This window comes from Bos grunniens, chromosome 12, assembly GCF_055505025.1.
Source record: "Bos grunniens cultivar Pamir isolate PY7600 chromosome 12, Bosgru_T2T1.0, whole genome shotgun sequence".
In the NCBI taxonomy this organism is placed as follows: domain Eukaryota; kingdom Metazoa; phylum Chordata; class Mammalia; order Artiodactyla; family Bovidae; genus Bos; species Bos grunniens.
In genome coordinates, this window is record NC_141176.1 from 92675625 (window position 1) to 92693866 (window position 18242).

The 18242-nt window shown below is 57.6% G+C and overlaps 1 protein-coding gene across 6 annotated transcripts in view; it reads left to right on the forward strand.

Annotated features, from left to right (window-relative positions):
• ATP11A (ATPase phospholipid transporting 11A) overlaps positions 1–18242 on the forward strand; it is a 103125-nt gene that overhangs the window by 39251 nt on the left and 45632 nt on the right. For all 6 annotated transcript variants that reach the window (XM_086330655.1, XM_086330654.1, XM_086330657.1 and 3 more), the window contains exons 2-5: positions 9460–9582; positions 13038–13127; positions 14047–14127; positions 16602–16709. In XM_086330655.1, the coding sequence (XP_086186781.1) occupies positions 9460–9582; positions 13038–13127; positions 14047–14127; positions 16602–16709 (402 nt within the window). The remainder of the gene's footprint in view (positions 1–9459; positions 9583–13037; positions 13128–14046; positions 14128–16601; positions 16710–18242) is intronic.

Sequence of the window (18242 nt, forward strand, 5' to 3'; positions counted from 1 at the left end):
CTGATGCTGGAAAAGATTGAAGGCGGGAGGAGAAGGAGACAACAGAGGAGGAGATGGTTGGATGGCATCACTGACTCGATGGTCATGAGTTTGAGTCAACTCCGGGAGTTGGTGAGGACAGGGAGATCTGGCGTGCTGCAGTTCATGGGGTCACAAAGAGTCAGACACGACTGAGCGACAGATCTGAGCTAAAGAAGTTACATATTTTTCTTGTGAGTTGTTTTTCCCTTTAAAAAATAATTGCAGGCCGTGCAAGACACAACCTTGCTGACTGATCCTCAGCACTAACGCCCGTCCTTGTCAGCTGGCGGGAGGGATGGCCCGTGTACCTCGGGGCAGGCCCCGCTGGGGGCGGGGGCGGGGGCGGGGGCTGGGGTAGGGTGGGTGGCCGCGGGGGGCCAGTGTGTGAGGGGAAAAGAAACAGGGCGGATTCCGGTGTTGCCAGCAGGGGGGCCCCAGCCCCTGCTCACGCTGTCCAGAGGTGGGGACAGAAGTCATCTGTCCTATTTTTCTCTCGTCATCTGGAGCTCACGAGAGTGCCATCAGGCCCGTGCACGCCCCACAGGCCTTTAGTGGGTGCTGGAGCTGGGATGATGCCTGCATCCACCACACTGGGCAGACACCATCAGGGCAGCCCCTGGGCCAGATGGCGTGGCTTGTTCTGGCTCTGCCGCCGCAAAGACTTGAAACCCCTTGGCTGGGCTGGTGGCCCCGCGGTGTGGCTGCCTCCTGCAGCCACCCCAGGAAGGACCACCTGCGTCCCTTAGCTACTTGCCCGACCTTGATGGAAGGTAGAAACCAACAGTAAATATGACTCTTGTGAAAGAGCTGTGATCTAGTCAAGATCGTGAAAGCTAACACGTAGGAAATTTTTCCTTTTCCCCTAATTGTCCGTGGCTTCCCAGGTGGCTCAGTGGGGAAGAATCTGCCTGCCAATGCAGGCGGTGCCAGTTCCGTCCCTCGGTCAGGAAGATCTCCTGGAGGAGGAAATGGCAGCCCACTCCGGTATTCTTGCTTGGGAAATCCTATGCACAGAGGGTCCTGACGGGTTGTATAGTCCATGGGGTCACAAAGAGTCAGACACAGCTGAGTGACTGAGCACAACAAAATTATTTATCCATCCAAGTTTGACCACTTGGAATCTTATTTTGGTTCCTGGGCCTGACAGCCCTGGCTTGGGACTGGGATGGAGAACCAGACCCCTGGGTTTTGCCCTGGACCTGCTGCTTTGGGCAAATCCCTTCCTCCTGCAGGAACTTAATTGTTCCTTCATCTGTCCAGTTATGTGGTGGGGTCTTCAGATCAATGAATCAATCAGCCAGCAAGCTTGTATCACCTAGGAACGGAAGTCAGATAGCATCTTTAAGAATATCAAAGCATACAGCATTTCGGCTGTGGGCAAAATCTGCAGATGGGCAAATCTGCCAGCATCGTGGTGTAAAACTCCGTGCGATGAGACTAGAGAGAGAAGTGACTGGCTGGAGGGGGTGTGTGCAGGTGTGTGTGCCTGTATCATCGTGTCCGTCACCTGTAACCAGCGTCTATCAACCTGTGAGAGAAAGAAGTCCCGTAGAGAGACGTAGATGAGGGCTGTGGCGCTCACAGTCCCCGAGGGTCACGCTGCACCAGCCTGTTTGGCCGCGTCAGCACGCCCACGACCGCCGGTGGGAGGTGGGGCCCCGGGCGGCCTGCAGGAGGGCTGCGCCCTGGGCTGGGCTTCGGAACACGTCGGCTCCCCGAAACGTGCCGGCTTGTGGCCCCGCCTTCTCTTCCAGGGTGACCCCAGAGAGGCTGACGCCCACGTGAGGACGTCTGCCTCTGCGTGAAAAACCTGGGGACAGCGTCTCGGGTGCGCGGGTTCCCCGTGCGTGCAGCTCCACGTCTCGGGAGCTCAGAGGCTGGCCCTGTCTGTGCTCACCCCTGCGGATGAGCCTTGGCTCAGTCGCTGTCATTGTGATCCTGTGGGGCAGCAGGTCGGAGGGAATCAGCTCACATGCTGCTGGCGTTTCCCAGTGAGGGGACTTGGGGAGGTGTTTGACAGGAGGGGCCCCGGCTCTGACGGGGGAAGCCCTCCAGGGAGGGGCAGCAGGAGGCAGGGGTCTCTGGCCCCACTGGGCTGGCTTTCCCCACTCCTGCCAGCTGACCGACCCAGACGGGGTCTCCATCTCTTGTTGACGGGGATGCTGGAGGGAGTCCAGCTCAAGGACAGGCGTTGAAGGGGTGGCCCCAGGAGCTGTGTGATACGCCTCCCTGCCCTGGGCCGTGTAACCTGTCAGTGTTGTTCGGTTCAGAGGGGGCTGTCTGTATTTCCATCGTGTCAATGGAAATAGTCAACAAACAATCTGTAATAGGAATAGAAAAGTTCTGTTTGAGCCAGACTGAGGGTTACAGCGCGGGAGATTCTGAGTCAAGGATTCAAGGCTTATAAAGGCAAAACCCCCTGAGTTAGGGAAGTCCTCTGTCAAGAATCAGGATCGGGGCTGCAGGAAGTGGGGTGCTTGTCAGGTGAGGACCGGCTGGGGTCTGGAATGGTTTCCCCGTTACCCAGGGCCATCCCAGCACCCTGCAGCTGCAGCTGGCTGTATCAGCCGCCCTCCCCGGGGGGATCTCCCGGCGCCCTTCAGGCCTATGCAGGAGCGTCCTGTTCTGGAAGCTTTTCTCCAGCCCTCCAGCCTCCTCGGCAGGCCTGGCCCCGGAAAGCCATCCTTTATCTAAACATCCTCTCCTCTGAGAGTGCTCCATGACACAGCTGAGATTGAGAAACGGCCTCGAGAATGGACAGAAAACACCGACGTTTCTCAAGTGGGCTTCCCACACAGGAAGACACACTTAGGGCTGTTTTCAGGTTTGGGGAGTGAGTTACAGACGCCGAGGGCCACTCGACCTGCACGCTTGTCGGGAAGTGGGGGCGGATAGAGGGAGGGTAAGGCCGGTCACGCAGAGGCCTGAGCCTCCATCAGCAGGGGACGGGCCTCCTGATCCCCTGGGAGGGGGCAGGGTGGGGGCCAGCGGGGCGTCAGGAGCGCGGCTCCGGGAGCCGGGGACCACACTCCTGGTCTCAGGGATGGTCTCGGGGAGGCTGTGCACAGAGACCACTCTCCCCTCCGGCTCCTGCCCCTCCCACTGGGCCCGGCTCTCAGGACATGTTAGTGGCCCCCAGAGGTCCCTGTCCTGACGCGCAGACCACGTGGGGTGGCCTCAGCCCCAGGCTCTGAGGCAGGCCTCTCCGTGCAAACAGAGCCTTTGCCTCGGGGTTCCGGAGCCTCGTGCGGGTCCCAGGCAGCCGAGGGGCGCTTTCTGCAGATGCCATGATCCAGTCAGCTGGTGTCTCCCCGCACCGCTGCCGTGACTCCCTCAGCCTGCGGGGCCTTCACTTGGTTTATATTCAGCGTGTAGAAAGTAAGCCTCCTGTGCAGTGGAAGGTGTGTGGCTCCAGCGGCCGAAAGGCTCCGTGGGCCCCAGCACGTTCTGTGTGGGGACTGGCGGGGTTGCTGGCCTTCTGCTCGTTGTTCGTCTCTGCAAGGAGACAGTCTGTGGTGGGAAGAGTGTGCGGTCCTCCTGCTGGCCCCCGGGCGAGGGTCTCGGGCGCTGTTTGAGGCACGGGGATTGCTGGCGTGACGTTTGAATGTCTCTCCTGCGGGCCGGTTCCCACCTGCCTTGGGCCCTGGTTCCTGCTGCCCGAGCGCTCGGCCGGTTCCTCTCTGCGATTGTTCTGGCTCCTTTGGCCACGTTTATGCTGCAGCGGCTGCCGACGGTGCGTCGTCTCGTGACCAGCTGGCGGCCCACCAGGATGGGTTTCCGTCACGAAGAGGGGCAGTTTGCAGGGGGCGCGTCCAGAGAGGAGCTGCCAGCTCCCGCTGAGCCTCGCTGGGCAGGGGTGAGGGTGGGAACCGGACGGGACTCCGCCAGGCTGCCCAGCGGCTCCCCGCCTCCTGGGGACCTGGGCCTCGGTGCCCTTTTCTCCCCCTTCTTCACAAACGCCCCCTGCCAGCACCAGCAGAACCCCTCCAGCACGGGGCCCGTCCAGCCTCTGACCTGCCTCCCCTCGCCCGGCAAGCTCGAGGGGCACGGGCTCCCTGTGCTGTGCTCCCGGTCGTGGGAGCCCCAGCCTCCAGCTCAGGGCAGCAATTATCCGGTCGGTGACTCGACTCCCTGCGCTTTCTCTCCGGGGTAGGAGCTGAGGGCTTGGACAGCAGTGGGCGACGGCCGGGCGGGGGAGCTGGAGCCGGCCGTCACAGTCTCCCTGATGGGCCTGCGTCAGTCTGGGCCCCCTCGGACAGCCAGACAGGGGAGCAGGCTCTCCGCTGAGACGGAAGGCTGAGGGTCTTCTTCCAGCGGGGAGGGCCTCGTCTCTGTCTCAGAATTCTCTCGTTTCACCGCCTGGTCCCTTGGCCCATCTTGTCCCCCCTCCGGCCCCCGGCTTAGACTGGACTTGTTGCTTCTTGTGGGGCCGTTTCCTGACTTTGATGTGGGGATACTGCCCCACACCTGGCACAGAGGCCACCCCCCAACAGGCAGGGGTGACCTGCCTCCCCAGCCAGCACCCAGGGGACCCCTCGGCCTGCTTCCAGGGAGCCAGCCTTTTGTGGTCCCACGGGACAGGTGCAGCTGCTGACCCACAGGGCATGAGCTCAGCTAGAAGCTGCAGCCCCTGTGGGAGGGCTGACCCCCCAGGACCAGGAATGAGGCTTCATCTCTGCACGGGCACTGAGGACGCACGTGGCGAGGGGTCCCTGCGGGAGACTGGACAGAAGCCGCCCAGGATCACCTCTGCTGGTCTCAAACTGACGTCCAGGCAGTGATGTCAGCGGCTTCACATGCAGCCTCCTCTGGAAACGCCGTTGTCGCGGGCGTCGCTGCCGTCTCTGCTGCCGTGCGTCTCACTGGGGCCAGGCAGCGGCGGCCAGTGCTCCGTCCATCCACCCCACTCCCGCCTCCCGCTGGGCGCCCCAGCACGGAGCTCTGCCGCCTGTAACTGTGAAAGTGGGAGGGCCTAGGGCAGCCCAGAGTCATCTGTGGCTGAAGTTTTATTTTAATTTTGGTTCTGGGCCCAGTAAACTACAGTTTAGGTTGGCGGCGTTTACCGTTTTCCAGATGGTCAGCGTTGCCAAGTGAGGTGGACCGTCTCCGGTGCTTCTGTGACCCAGATGGTTCTGTGTTTAATAATATGTTCACGGCAGAAAAATGCCACTGAGCACCCCGCAGAGGGAGAAAAATGCCACTGAGCACCCCGCAGAGGGAGAAAAATGCCACTGAGCACCCCGCAGAGGGAGAAAAATGCCACTGAGCACCCCGCAGAGGGAGAATTTGCCTGAGGAGGAAAAATCTCTGTCGCTCAGTTGTATCCGACTCTTGGCCACCCCGTGAGCCGTGGCCCACCAGGCCCCTCTGTCCGTGGGGTTCCCCAGGCCAGAATACTGGAGCAGGCTGCCGTTTTCCTGGGGAGGAAGGGCCTGTCTTTCCCACTCCCGCAGGGGCCAAGGGTGCAGGTTCAGTGATGGGGGCACCTGGGTCCCTGCCTCCCCACAGGAGGTCCGACTCTGCTCGCAGGCCCTGGGAAGGCTGGTGATTCACGCCGAGGACTCTGATCTGATCAGCTCATGGAGCGTGGTCTTAATCACTGCACCCAAGGAGGTTCGCAGAGGACAGTGAAAGCTCCCTGGGTGGACGGACTCCCTGTAGTGGGGGGTGTGGACGCTGGAGACAGTGGAGCCACATCACGCTCGCCACGAGAAGCCAGAGCGCCAGGGACGAGAGTGGGAGATGCTGGTGTTCAGAAATGCCTCCTTACCCATCAAACAAGAAGTGTTGGCTTTTAAAGCTGCAAACGGACCACGGAACAAGCATTGCTTTCCTGAAGATGGCTGTTGGGGGGAACCACCTCTGCAAAAGCTGATCTGGTGCATCGAGGCTAGGTGACGTGCTGTCGTCCCGGCCGGCCGTGTGACTCGGCTAATAGGTTGTGTTTGTTTCAGCTGAAATTCGAAACTTCCATTAGCGACTGCTGCTGGGCAAGATTGATTTTCGGCGTATTTCAGACTCTCTTCTGTCCTTGTGAGCTTTCTGACTCGAGCGCTCAGGCTGCCGCGCCCAGATCCCAACACGGCCGATGGCGAGGTCCGCGAGGGCCAGACCGCTGCCCACACTTGGCTCCTCTGGTTCTTCAGCCACTTTTGGGGTTGGGGAGGGGGTGGGTTCCGAGTCCAGAAGCAGCGTGTTGGCAGAGGTGGCGGGCAGCGTCTGCACGGGGCACGTCTGCGAATCCCTCTCACCTGCCCTGCTGGGCCCCGCGGTCCAGACAGCAGCCCGGCCACCGCACCCGAGGTGCTGACGCCCATGAGGGCCCTGGAAGTGGGGTGTTCCCTCAGCCCGGGCGCAGAGAGCCGGGGTGCTCTGCGACTGAGTTCATTCCATCCTGCCTCACTGTGATCGCTTCGAGTTTCTCCAATCTTAGCTGTTCTCCTTGGGAAGTCCGTCGAGCTCAGTTTTATCCACTAGGAATTTCTGTCTATTGAAAAACCAGCCTTAAAGATATTCCTTGTTTTCCCTAAAATGGGAAGCATCTTGCGTTCTGGTGACATAGCAGTGAGAAGACGGGATGGAAGCGGCTTCAGAGACGTGAGGTTCCCTGCACTGACCCTGGACGGGGTCTTTGCACCAACTCAGAAATGTGATGGGTGATGCTTGGGACCCGGGAACCCGTGGGGGCCCTAAGGGACTGCTTTACTGAAACAAAATGACTAGATCCTAAAATGTTCCTGTTCAAGAAGTCTAATTCAGTGGTTTTTAGTGCATTTACCACCTTATGGAGCACCACCATGATCTAATATTAAAACCTCGTCATTTCCCGGAATAAACCCGGTGCAGGAGCAGCAGCCTCCCTGGCCCCGGGCCGCCACTGTGCTGTCTCCTTCTCCACGGCTCTGCCTGTCGCAAACATCCCATGTACACGAGTCGTCCAGTGTTTGGTCCTCCGTGTCTAGCCCTGTTGATTTTGAATATCTTTCCGTGTGCCCATTGGCCATTGCAACTCTTGGAGAAATGTCCAGTCGAACCCCCCGCCTTACTTGCCTTTTTATTATTGGTTGTGTTGGCTGGTCCATCCCAGGTACCGATCCCTCGGCAGACATGACTCGCACGTATCTTGTGGGGCATCCCTTGGGGCCATGCAGGCAAAGCCTCGGCCTCCAGTTCACCTGCGTCTTGGTGGGACGTCTTGGGATTCCCCAGGAATGTGGGGATCTGTGAGGCCGGATCCCCCCGGCCTCCCGACCTCCTCTGGAGGGAAGGGGTGTATGTTCTCGGCCGGCTGACAGGCCAGAGCGCGGGCCGAGCCATCCTGCTGTGATCTACGTGTGAACACAACTTCGAGGAAGCTAATTTCGCCTAGGTCTAGTCCTAGGAGTTTACTTTCAAAAACTGCCGACACCTGCCTGTTCCTTACGCTGCCTGTTGTAAAACTAGATGTTGGACGTCTTAGAATCAGGGCCCCCGCTCCCTCCTGCCGCCGACCTCTCTGCCGCCCTGCCCCAGGAGATTCCGTGATCAGCCGTGACTCATCTCAGAGCTTCGTGTGGCCTGACTTCCTCTGGTGTGCGTCACGCGGACGCTGTGGTTACTGTTTGGTTTACAACAGGCGGGGCTAAGAAACTGCTTAAGAGGCCAAGTCTGTTTTCATTGGTGAGCCTGCAGAGACCCAGAATCCCTTCGTATTACTTCCGGTGGGCTGGACATGGAGACGTTGCATGGCCCATCAGGCACACAGCTGTCCGCATCAGGACGCGCACGACGGCATCAGCGTGCGCAGAACCGCGGCAGACAGGCGCTCCCAGCGTCCCGTCTGCTGCCTTCTCTCCGCCTTCTGAGCTGAGTTTAACCTGCTTAGGGTTTGCACGTTTGTGCCTCTGCCACACATGGGGCTCCCCAGTGGCTGATCCTAAACTGCCTGTCTTGCCTTGAGGCTCTTTGGCCACTGTGACCTCAGGGGGCACCCTCCGTGGGCGCCGCTGTGGCCTGACGGTCGAGCGTGAGGCCCCGGACGTCGCTCCGTCCCTCACGCTGTGACCTGTTCAGGGACTCAGGGAGCTGCCGGGGCCCCTGGGGGCTGTCGCTCCTGTTTCTTTCCTCAAGGGCCAGCACCAAGGCTTGCTCTCTCGTACAGGGCTGAGTCGGTCAGTAGGAGGCTCCTCCCGGAGGAGCTTGTGTTGCAGGGGGCAAGTCCTGCTGGAGGGCCTGGGCTTGCTTCCTGACCTTGTTCCACGAGCAGGAATTGTGCCCCGGCCTGTACCGTTAGGGCAGCACCAAGGAGCTGTATTCAAGGCTTCCAGTGATCCCACTAAAACCGGCCTGTGCCCAGGGAGGGAACCAGCCTTGAGAAACCTCTTTTTGACTTGCTCCCTGCGGGCTCCTTCTGAGCTTGGGGCTCCCTGTCTGGGCGGAGGGGCAGAGCCCTGAGCTGGGGCTCCCTGTCTGGGGAGAGGAGGCAGAGCCCTGAGCTGGGGCTGCCTGTCTGAGGGGTCCAGGCCCCGCCCTGAGTTGGGGCTGCCTCTCTGGGGGTTCCAGGTCCCACCCTGAGCTGGGGCTGCCTGTCTGAGGGGTCCAGGCCCCGCCCTGAGCTGGGGCTGCCTGTCTGAGGGGTCCAGGCCCCGCCCTGAGCTGGGGCTGCCTGTCTGAGGGGTCCAGGCCCCGCCCTGAGCTGGGGCTGCCTGTCTGGGGGTTCCAGGTCCCACCCTGAGCTGGGGCTGCCTGTCTGAGGGGTCCAGGCCCCGCCCTGAGCTGGGGCTGCCTGTCTGGGGGGTCCAGGCCCCGCCCTGTGACCCAAGGATTTGTCATAGTTTCTCTTCCGGGTGTTCCGGGCTCTCAGGGCTGACAGCACTTAGTCCAGCTGAGTGTTCTTAGAAGGCTCTCCTGGCGGCAGTGTTCCCTGAATGTCCGGGGCACAGCACTCAGAATAATGCAGAGATGGGTCAGACGCAGGTCGTCTGCGTTCCAGGAAGTCTTGTTCTTGTGATTGTGTGGGGGCCGAGAGACCCTCTGGTCCGAGCTCACAGTTTTACATTCTTCTCTCTTTAGAGACCTTTCCCCAAGTCCTAGGATCACTCACTGTCTTTTCTCTTTGGAAGCCTCAGGGCTTTGCTGTCACTTTTTATTTTTAAGTGGGCCCGCTGTGTCATTTCCACTGACAGTCTGCCTTGAAGGCCCCCTCGGCCCCCAGTGGGGGTGCAGCTGGCACTTCCTTGAAGAGCTGGGGGGGAGGAAGCACAGGTTCCTGAAGGGCCCAGGGGGATGGATGGGGGCAGGGGTGGAGGTGGGGAGGAGGGATCGACCTTGCAAGCGGGTCCAGCTCCCCGCCCCCCCCACCCCCCCCAGGCCCCTACACAGACCAGCATGAAAGCCGACCCCCAGAAGACCCTGCCCGCGGGCCCCGCCCACGCTGATGGCTCTGTTTCCCACCCGCAGTGTGCCGGGGAGGAGGACTGGGTGGACAGCCGGACGGTCTACGTGGGCCACCGGGAGCCCCCGCCAGGCGCTGAGGCCTACATCCCCCAGAGGTACCCGGACAACAGGATTGTCTCCGCCAAGGTGAGCATCCGCCTGGGACTCCCCCCGCGGCTCCTCGGGCCCTCAGAACTCCCGAAGCTGGGACCACCCGCCCCTGAGTGGCCAGGCTGCACGCTCATCACCAAGCCCCCTGTCACCCTGCAAATGCTGTTAGGGCGTCACAGCACGTCCTCCTCACTTCGCTTCTAACTGTGTCGTGTTTAAGGGTCAGATTTGAAGTCTAGGGCTCATCCTCCCGGCAACACTTACCAGTCGTCTGGCCACCTGCCAGGCTAGAGCGCCCTCCTCTGCAGAACACACGGCACAGGGGTCGCCCGTGCCACCAGCCTGTGACACCTGCAGAACAGATGGCACAGGGGTCGCCCGTGCCACCAGCCTGTGATGCCTGGCACTGCTGGTCGTGGTCAAGAGGAGGCCCTCGGATGGGGACCTGGGGCCTGAGTCCACAGCGGTGGACGTCTGTAGATTCAGACCAGGTGATGCTGAAGGCTAGACACACAATCATTTTCATTTAAAAAACAGCTCAGGATGCAGAAAATACAGCTTAGCTTGTAAGAAATAAATTTACAAACGGGTTTGGAGAATATGTTGGTGTGTCTATGTCTTCTTGGAAAGAAAATGTTCATTTCTACCTTGGAAGACTGTCAACAGTGGCTCCTTAAGGGCACAAACGCCTGTGCCGAGTTAAATCTCCAGCCTGATCTGTGACTGGTGAACGATGTGTGGTCCACGTTCTGTTCCCTTTTGAGCAGAACATGGTAGAAGAAGGAAAAGTAAGAAATGACCCCAAATGTGTGATCCCTTCCCCTTGCTTCTGACCTCACACCGAGCCCCGCAGCCAGGGCCTTCTCGAACGTCAGCCGCGCACCCCCTGCCCCAGACTCAGAGGACGATGGGGCATCACCAGTTCACAGCGTGGTGCTTGGGCACACAGAGCACGTGGCTGCCAGCTCTGCCCTCATCACCGCAGCTTAAACGTCCAGTTCGGGCTGTGCGGTCTCCCCCCTCCGAACACAAGACTGAACTCCTTGAGACCTCGGGGCTTGCCTTCCCGGGAGATCGTGTGTTTTTTAGAGTACCCGAGTGCACCTGTGCCGGAGCCCTGTAGGGTACAAATGGCCACAGCCTCACCAGTTTGCGGACACTCTGGGTTTCCTCTCCGCGGCCGGCAAAGCAGAGTCGCACTGGGCCGCCCCTGTCTCCCCAGTGCCACGTGAGGAGGGGGCAGCCAGGCAGGGCTGCTTCTCTGTGCCTGGGGCCCCTCCAGCCCACGGTGAGGACAGAACCCAGAGGGGAGAAGCCCACGGTGAGGATGGAACCCAGAGGGGAGCCCATGGCGAGGACAGAACCCGGGGGAGAAGCCCACGGTGAGGACAGAACCCAGAGGGGACGAGAGCGGCCAGGGCCGGCTCGCGGCTGACGACGCACACCTGGGCTGTGGTGTGAACGGGACACGAGGTGGGGATTGTGGTCTGGACTCACAACTCCCCAAGTTGTGTGATGGGAAAGCAAAGCTTTGCCTGCCTCAGACGTCTCAGCTCCAGCGCAGCAAGCAAGTACGCACTTTGTTCTGCACTGTCCTGCTCTGGGGTTCAGCACTGAGGGCTCTGCTGTTAGGTTCTGTCCTACTGATGATATCAGCGAAAGGCAGGACCTGACGGACGGATGTGGGTCAGAGTGCATCACTGTGCCTGTTATGCAAAGTATTACCTTATATTGTGGCCCAAGTGTCTGAGCAAGTATTTGGATCATTACCACTCAGCAGAGATCAAAAATGTGCGATTGGCCCTCTGTTAACTATTTGCCAGCTCTCATGTGCAATAAAGACCTCATTTCATTTTATCCGTACAGTTCTGATGATCCGTGCAGTCCTGACTGTTTAAACCATCTCACTGGATTCTCAGTTTTCATGCTGCACATTGTCAGAGGTTAACAACCCTTTTCCCACCGTATTACTGATGATCAGCAGTAATAACTTATGATGGTCATTTATTCCGTAAAATATGTGGCTCACACAACATAATGTCTAAGCTGCAGCACAGGCCTCCTACACCCGGTAGGAATAAAGTAATCATTTAGGTGGTTTTAAATTCCAGATCTGTGTGGTTCCCTGGTAGACTAGGATTTAGGAAGCGGAAAGGGCGTCCTGAAATAGCAGCATTAAAATAGATTAAGACTGATCTGCACGTTTGGAAGGATGGTAGAAGATGGCCTTCTGTAGTAGATACGTGGCACTTTCTAATGTGGAAGCTTGCAAACACGCAGGAGAAGCGGGGGAGTCTGCGCCTGACCACCCGCTGTCTGCACGGACCAGCAGGTGCCCGGGGTGTTCGTCTGTGCGTCTCTTTCCTACCTCGAGACCATTCTGAAGCAAACCCTAAACCATGTACAACCTCCATCTATAAATATTTCAGCAGATAAAAGACGGGTTTTGAGTAGGACTCTTCCCACTAATGTGACTTTGCACTGAGTAGTTTGTTAGAGGTGGGGACGCGTTCTGACTTCCTGCGTGGTGAGTGTGCTGGTCTGGGTTCTGGAGACAGGGTGGGCTTCACGGGATGGAGCCTTGAGGGCAGGCCCACTTGGGATCGGGATCTCTAGGAAGGGAGCATGTGAGGGCTGAAAGGTCACGGAATCGCAAAATGAGACACAAGTGCTGTGGTATGACGTAGCTTATGTTTCTTTTAATAGCTCCTTTTTAAAGTTAGTGAAAAGTAATTTCCTTATGCCCAAGAACACTGGGCTGGGTGGCCTTTCCCTTCTCCGGGGGATCTTCCTGACCCAGGAATCAAACCAGGGTCTCCTGCATTGCAGGCAGATTCTTTACCAGCTGAGCCACCAGGGAAGCCCCACTTACGGCCCACTTAAGACAAAATACATCTCTGTCAAGCACTTACAAAGATTGATTTGTTGGTGCTCTTTCTCAAGTTACAGAATCTCAACGACTCTGTCATTTCTGAGACCAGTTTGAGCCAGAGCTTCAGTCCTCACCACATTGCTTTAAGGCGCACGTTATTCTTTTATTTTTTCTTTTGGTCTCGCTGTGTAGCCGCTGGGATCTTTGATCTCCGGCCAGGGATTGAACCCACGCTCCCTGCAGTGAAAGCTCCAAGTCGTAACCGCTGGACCGTCAGAGAAGTCCTTGACACACACTGCTCTTTTAATCATTGTATAGACAGAAAGGGTAGAACTCGGACATTTTAGCCGTGAAACTCTTCTTAAGCTACCTTGCATTACCTTGAATTATCTGGGACTGGGCAATTCAAATACGCTGCTTCGAGTCCGTGTTCTGTGTTGGCAGTTTCTCTGTACGGTCAAGAAGTTGATAAAATGTCTACAAACACTCTCAGCTTTGTTTTGTATCAGAAACTAGTCGTTTTTCACTTTGAGACCCAGGGCGGCCTGCCGTGTGGCAGAATAACTACGCGGTGTGAAGTGTGGTCCTGACGACCCCATTCTGTGTTTCTTCTCTGCAGTACACGTTTTGGAACTTCATACCCAAGAACTTATTTGAACAATTCAGAAGAATAGCCAACTTTTATTTTCTTATCATATTTCTGGTCCAGGTAAGGCTGGTCACCTCTTCCTGTTGCCCCAGATGTAAATATAAATAAGTGACATTTATTCTTGGATGATTGACTGGTTTGCTGATAAGAGGGAGCATGGACTTGGTGCCCCTTTATCTACAGACCCGTCACCTGCTTTCTTCAAAGACAAGCGTGTTGGTTCAGAGAGACCTGTTAACTAGAGCATGGGTGTGAGCCCCGTGTGCGTGAGCCGGTCCGGCTGCCTTCTGCCCTCATCCTCCAGTCCTGATGGGAGGCCAGGAGCTTCCTAACCTTTAGGAGGACTTACTCACTAAGCCCCACGTTATTCCACTTATCCCCAAATCACGATGTTCTTGTTGTTCAGTCACTGGGTCGTGTCCGACTCTTTGCGACCCCGTAAACTGTAGCACGTGAGGCTTCCCTGTCCTTCACTATCTCCCTAAATCATGTGCATGTTCCTAAAAAAAACACTAAAAGGAAGAGAGTTAACAGGAAGAAAGTGGAAACCACAGTGAGATGTGGATAAGGGAACAGGTCAGGCGTGCTTTCAGATCGGCAGCCTGACTCGTGTCAATCAGACAGAACACAGTGGAAGGACTTTAAAAAATTTCCCCCCAGTAATGTATGCAAATAATGTCGTTAAAGTGTGGCACCAGAAGCAGAGGGTGAATTGAAATAACACGTGCGCTGGAATTATCCCGTGTTGTTGCTGCTGCTGACACACCCGTAATAAGGAGAACTGCCCTCAGTTTTCTAGTAAAGGAGGATGGTTTACCTTGTATCATTTATCTCCAGTGGTGGGATAGAGTGGGGCAACAGCCAAGTGAGTTAACATGAGTCAAAGTGGATGCTACGATGTGTCCAGGGCCAAGCAGTCCACCTGAAGCCCCTCAGAAGGGCTTCCGAAGCTGACTCACCCACCCTCTGTTCCCTGCAGCTGATTATCGATACGCCCACGAGCCCGGTGACAAGCGGTCTCCCGCTGTTCTTCGTCATCACGGTCACGGCCATCAAGCAGGTGAGCTCTGCAGATGCGGGCGGGGAGGAGGAGGGTCCCACAGAGGGTCTGCTACGGGGGCCGCGTGTCATCCACAGCAGAGTCTGCTGGCTCGTTGCAGCCAGTTCACGGGATATTCGGCTCACCTCCAAAGTTCAATTCTGTAACTGGTTTAGATGGACTCTTGAGTTAAAACAAGGCAGGCTGAATAATTTAGTGCTCATTTGCTGCCCTGAGTATCCAAGGAGGAACCTGTCGTCCTCACGTTGAACCGCGTGCAGTGGCCCCTGAGTTGCTTGCCCGCTGCGTCCCCCGCTGCCCGGACCCGAGGAGTCGCTCCTGCAGAGGCTCTGAACGTGCCCCCGCACGTAACACAGCCCCGCGACTCCTGACTCGGGGTGGATCCTGCACCCTCTGCAGCCCTGACTGATGAGCCAGTGACCGACGGGAGAGCAGTTCACCTGCTGTTGCCATGACCTGTTCACTGGGGGTTAGTGCTTAACTATCAGCTCTGTTCGGTTCCCACCATTTGGAAGAAAGCCGCGAGTCTCACTGTCCAGCCCCTCCTCCAGCCTCGGCTCCTGGCAACCGCCAGTCCACTCTTGGCCTACCCTGGGCGTTTGTATTAACAGAATCTCACCTTGGTGACCTTTTGTGCCTGACTTATTTCACTGAGCGTGTTCTCAAGGTTTATCCACTGGTAATGTGTGTCAGTGATTCACTCATAGATGAATAATACTCCACCCTGTGTGCAGACCACGTTGTATTTATCCAGCACCCACTGATGGGTATCTGGGTGCTTCTGCTATTCTGGCTCTTCCGGAGAACACTGTCAGGAGCAGTCACGCGGAAGCTTTGTGTGGACACAGCTTCTCGGTTCCCCTGTGTGCATACAGAGGAGTAGAGTTACTCTAATGTTGCAAGTGTCTTCCAAGTGACCGTGGCGTGGACGTTCCCGCCAGCTGTGCGTGAGTTTCCGGTTTCTCCACGTTCCCGCTGAGCCTTGTCACCCGTCTTCCTCGGGTGCGCTCACCCTAGTGGACGTGAAGTGGCACCCACGGTGGTTTCGCATTTCCTTCGTAAAAACAACGCTGGGCATCTTTTCATGAGCTTATTGGCCTTTTGTAAATTTTCTTTCGAGAAATACCTTCAAGTCATTGGCCCATTTTTAAATTGGATTGTGTCTTATCCCTGAGACAATTTGTATATTCCAGATACAGGTCTCTTATCTCCTGCATACTTTTGAACACAATGATGTTTGCGTTGAAATATCTGAAAGGCAGCATCTAAATTCTTGGTCACGTTGTTGCTGACGAAGCCATGCTTTCTGTGTTAGTCTCTCAATAAAACATAAAAGCGCTGAAGGCCCATCACAGGAGTCACGGCGCCCGCGCTGCCCCCGAGCGGCGGGAGTCACGGCAGAGCGACTCCTCCCGACCAAGAGAACACGAAGAGCCGAGGCTTGGGGCCGCCTTCGTGAACGTGAGGCCAGTCCCCTGCCGGTCTGCACGGTGAGAGTGTCCGGACTGGTCAGTGTTTGATCCAGAACGGGAGTGGCATCGAAGGCTTCCCTTGTGATCGTCTGGGTTTTGTCTTCCACTCGCCAGTGATCTGCACATACAGATTTGAACGGCGATATGATTTTACCTGTTGCCCATGAAATTGGCTTTGAATGTAGAAGTCTGAAGAGCGGACAGAATGAGAATGTGGCCGCGCAGGCGTCCACACACGCTGATGGGTGTGGCGGGCCATCTCGGGGACCGTGTGGGGTGTCTGATGAGCCTGAAGACGAGCACACAGGGGCCTGTGTCACAGGTGGAGCCTGGTCTGTGCGCTTGAAGCACCCTGTGTGAGCCCCTGAGGGACAGGCCGGGGGGCTGGAGACCCCAGTCCTGACCTGAGCGGGCTCTGCCCCGAGGCCGTGGTGCCATTGAAGCTGAAAGAGCACCGAGGCCTCCTGAGAGCACCCTGATTGCGGCGCAGGGGGCGTCCCCATCCCTAAGGGGGTTCCCTGGCGCATCCTGCCCTGCGGCCATGGCTCCTGGGGGTGGGTGGCGGGTAGGGTGCCCAGCAGAGAGCGGTGGCCACGGCTCCTGGGCGTGAGACCTTCCTGCCACTTCGGCCAGGACATGGTGCCAGGCGGGTGGGGGCGCTGCCCTCTGCAGCCTGGGTCTGCCCTGGCTCCACCCGGGGCGACGGGCCGGCAGCCCTGAAGGGCTTGAGGAGGCGGAGGATTCGGGGCTGTGCCCTTCCGGGACTGCCTGGCCCTCAGCGGCCCTGCCAGCCCCCTGCCTGCATGTTGCCTTGCGGTCCTCCGGGCTGAATCCCGGTTTCGGGGCCACCTGCCGCCTGCCTGCTGGGCGTCCTGGCCCGCTGCACGTGGACCTTCCCCGGGGACCGCAGCCCAGCCTCCCCGGGCGTGGAGCAGCCCTTGAGTGTGGCTGCCCGGCCGGAGCAGGCGAGGGCTCACGGGCGTCTCTCCTGGGTCCCGGCAGGGCTACGAGGACTGGCTGCGCCACAAGGCGGACAACGCCATGAACCAGTGCCCCGTGCACTTCGTGCAGCACGGCCGGCTGGTGCGGAAGCAGAGCCGGAAGCTCCGGGTGAGTGCCCGCGGCACGCGGCCCTCGTGCCTTCGGCAGAACTTCTGTCTGAGATTGCTTTAGTCACTGCGTGCAGACCGCCCTCTTCCCCAAGTGCTGCTCCCTTCAGGCAAGCTCCTACCAGTGTTCTCAACCCCTTTCTTCTGTGGGTCAATTTTTAAAGCTGTAATCAACTGTAGAGCAGGTTTAGGGTCTCAGCGACCTGAGCGGTAGGTGGGTCCACCTCCAGGACGTGTCTTTATGTAGATGGGGTCACACAGCCTGTACCTGCCAAACTGGCTTTCCTCTCACAGTTGAACTCCCTCGGGGCTCGCCAAGGGTGGGCATCTGGACGCCTTTCTTTGCTTGGAGAGTCCGTGGGGGTGGACCGGGGGGGTGGGGCTGTTTCTCCAGATCGGGGCCATGATGAATAAAGCTGCTGTGAGCATCTGTGTAGAGGTTTTTTATCATGAATATAGTTTCCTTTTCTCTGGTATAAAAGTCAGGAGCTCAGTTGCTGGGTCATCGTGGGAAACCCCGTCTTAGTGGAGCGGGAGCAGCCCAGCCGTGCCCTGAGAGCCTGCCCGCCCATGTGTTCCCGCCAGCTCTGTCCCAGCACCCCAGCAGTGCTTGGCACTGCCTCTCGTCTCTGTGGCCCTGATTCTGCGTGCGGTCTCAGCATGCGCCACCCTGGTGGCTGGCGAGCGGCTCACGCCTGCTGTTTGCCCTCAGGGCGTCTTCTTCCTGAGACACCTGTTCTCGCTGTTGTTGCTTCTACTCAGTCCCTCGTTCAGTCCGGCTCTTCGTGATCCCGTGGACTGCAGCCCTCCGAGCTCCCTGTCCTTCACTGTCTCAGCAGGTGTTCCTTCTGCCCAGAACTCCTTTTTCTCTGGTGTGTCATTCACTTCAGTTCAGTCGCTCCGTTGTGTCCAACTCTTTGCGACCCCATGGACTGCAGCACGCCAGGCCTCCCTGTCCATCACCAACTCCCGGAGTTCACTCAGACCCATGTCCATTGAGTCGGTGATGCCATCCAACCATCTCATCCTCTGTCGTCCCCTTCTCCTCCTGCCCCCAATCTTTCCCAGCATCAGGGTCTTTTCCAATGAGTCAGCTCTTTGCATCAGGTGGCCAAAGTACTGGAGTTTCAGCTCCAGCATCAGTCCTTCCAGTGAATATTCAGGGTTGATTTCCTTTAGGATGGGCTGGTTTAGGATTTGTGGCCCTTGCCCGCTTCCTGCTTGGTTCATTGAGGGTTTTTACTGTGGAATGTTGAGAGTTCACATATTCTAGACGCTGGTCCTCTGCCAGAAATGCCTTAATGGGGTATTTTGCTAAGCAGAGGCTCTTCATTTTGATGAAGTCCAGTTCACTGACTTTTCCTTATATGCATGATGTTTTTAGTGTCAAGTTAAGAACTCTTTGCCAAGGCCTGGTGGCCAAAGACTTTCTCCTGTTTGTTTTTCCCTTAAAGTTTTTATAGTTTTAGATTAAGTTCCTTATTGATTTTGTGTTACTTTTTACGTGAAAGTCCTTTTTGCCCAGGACTGCCTG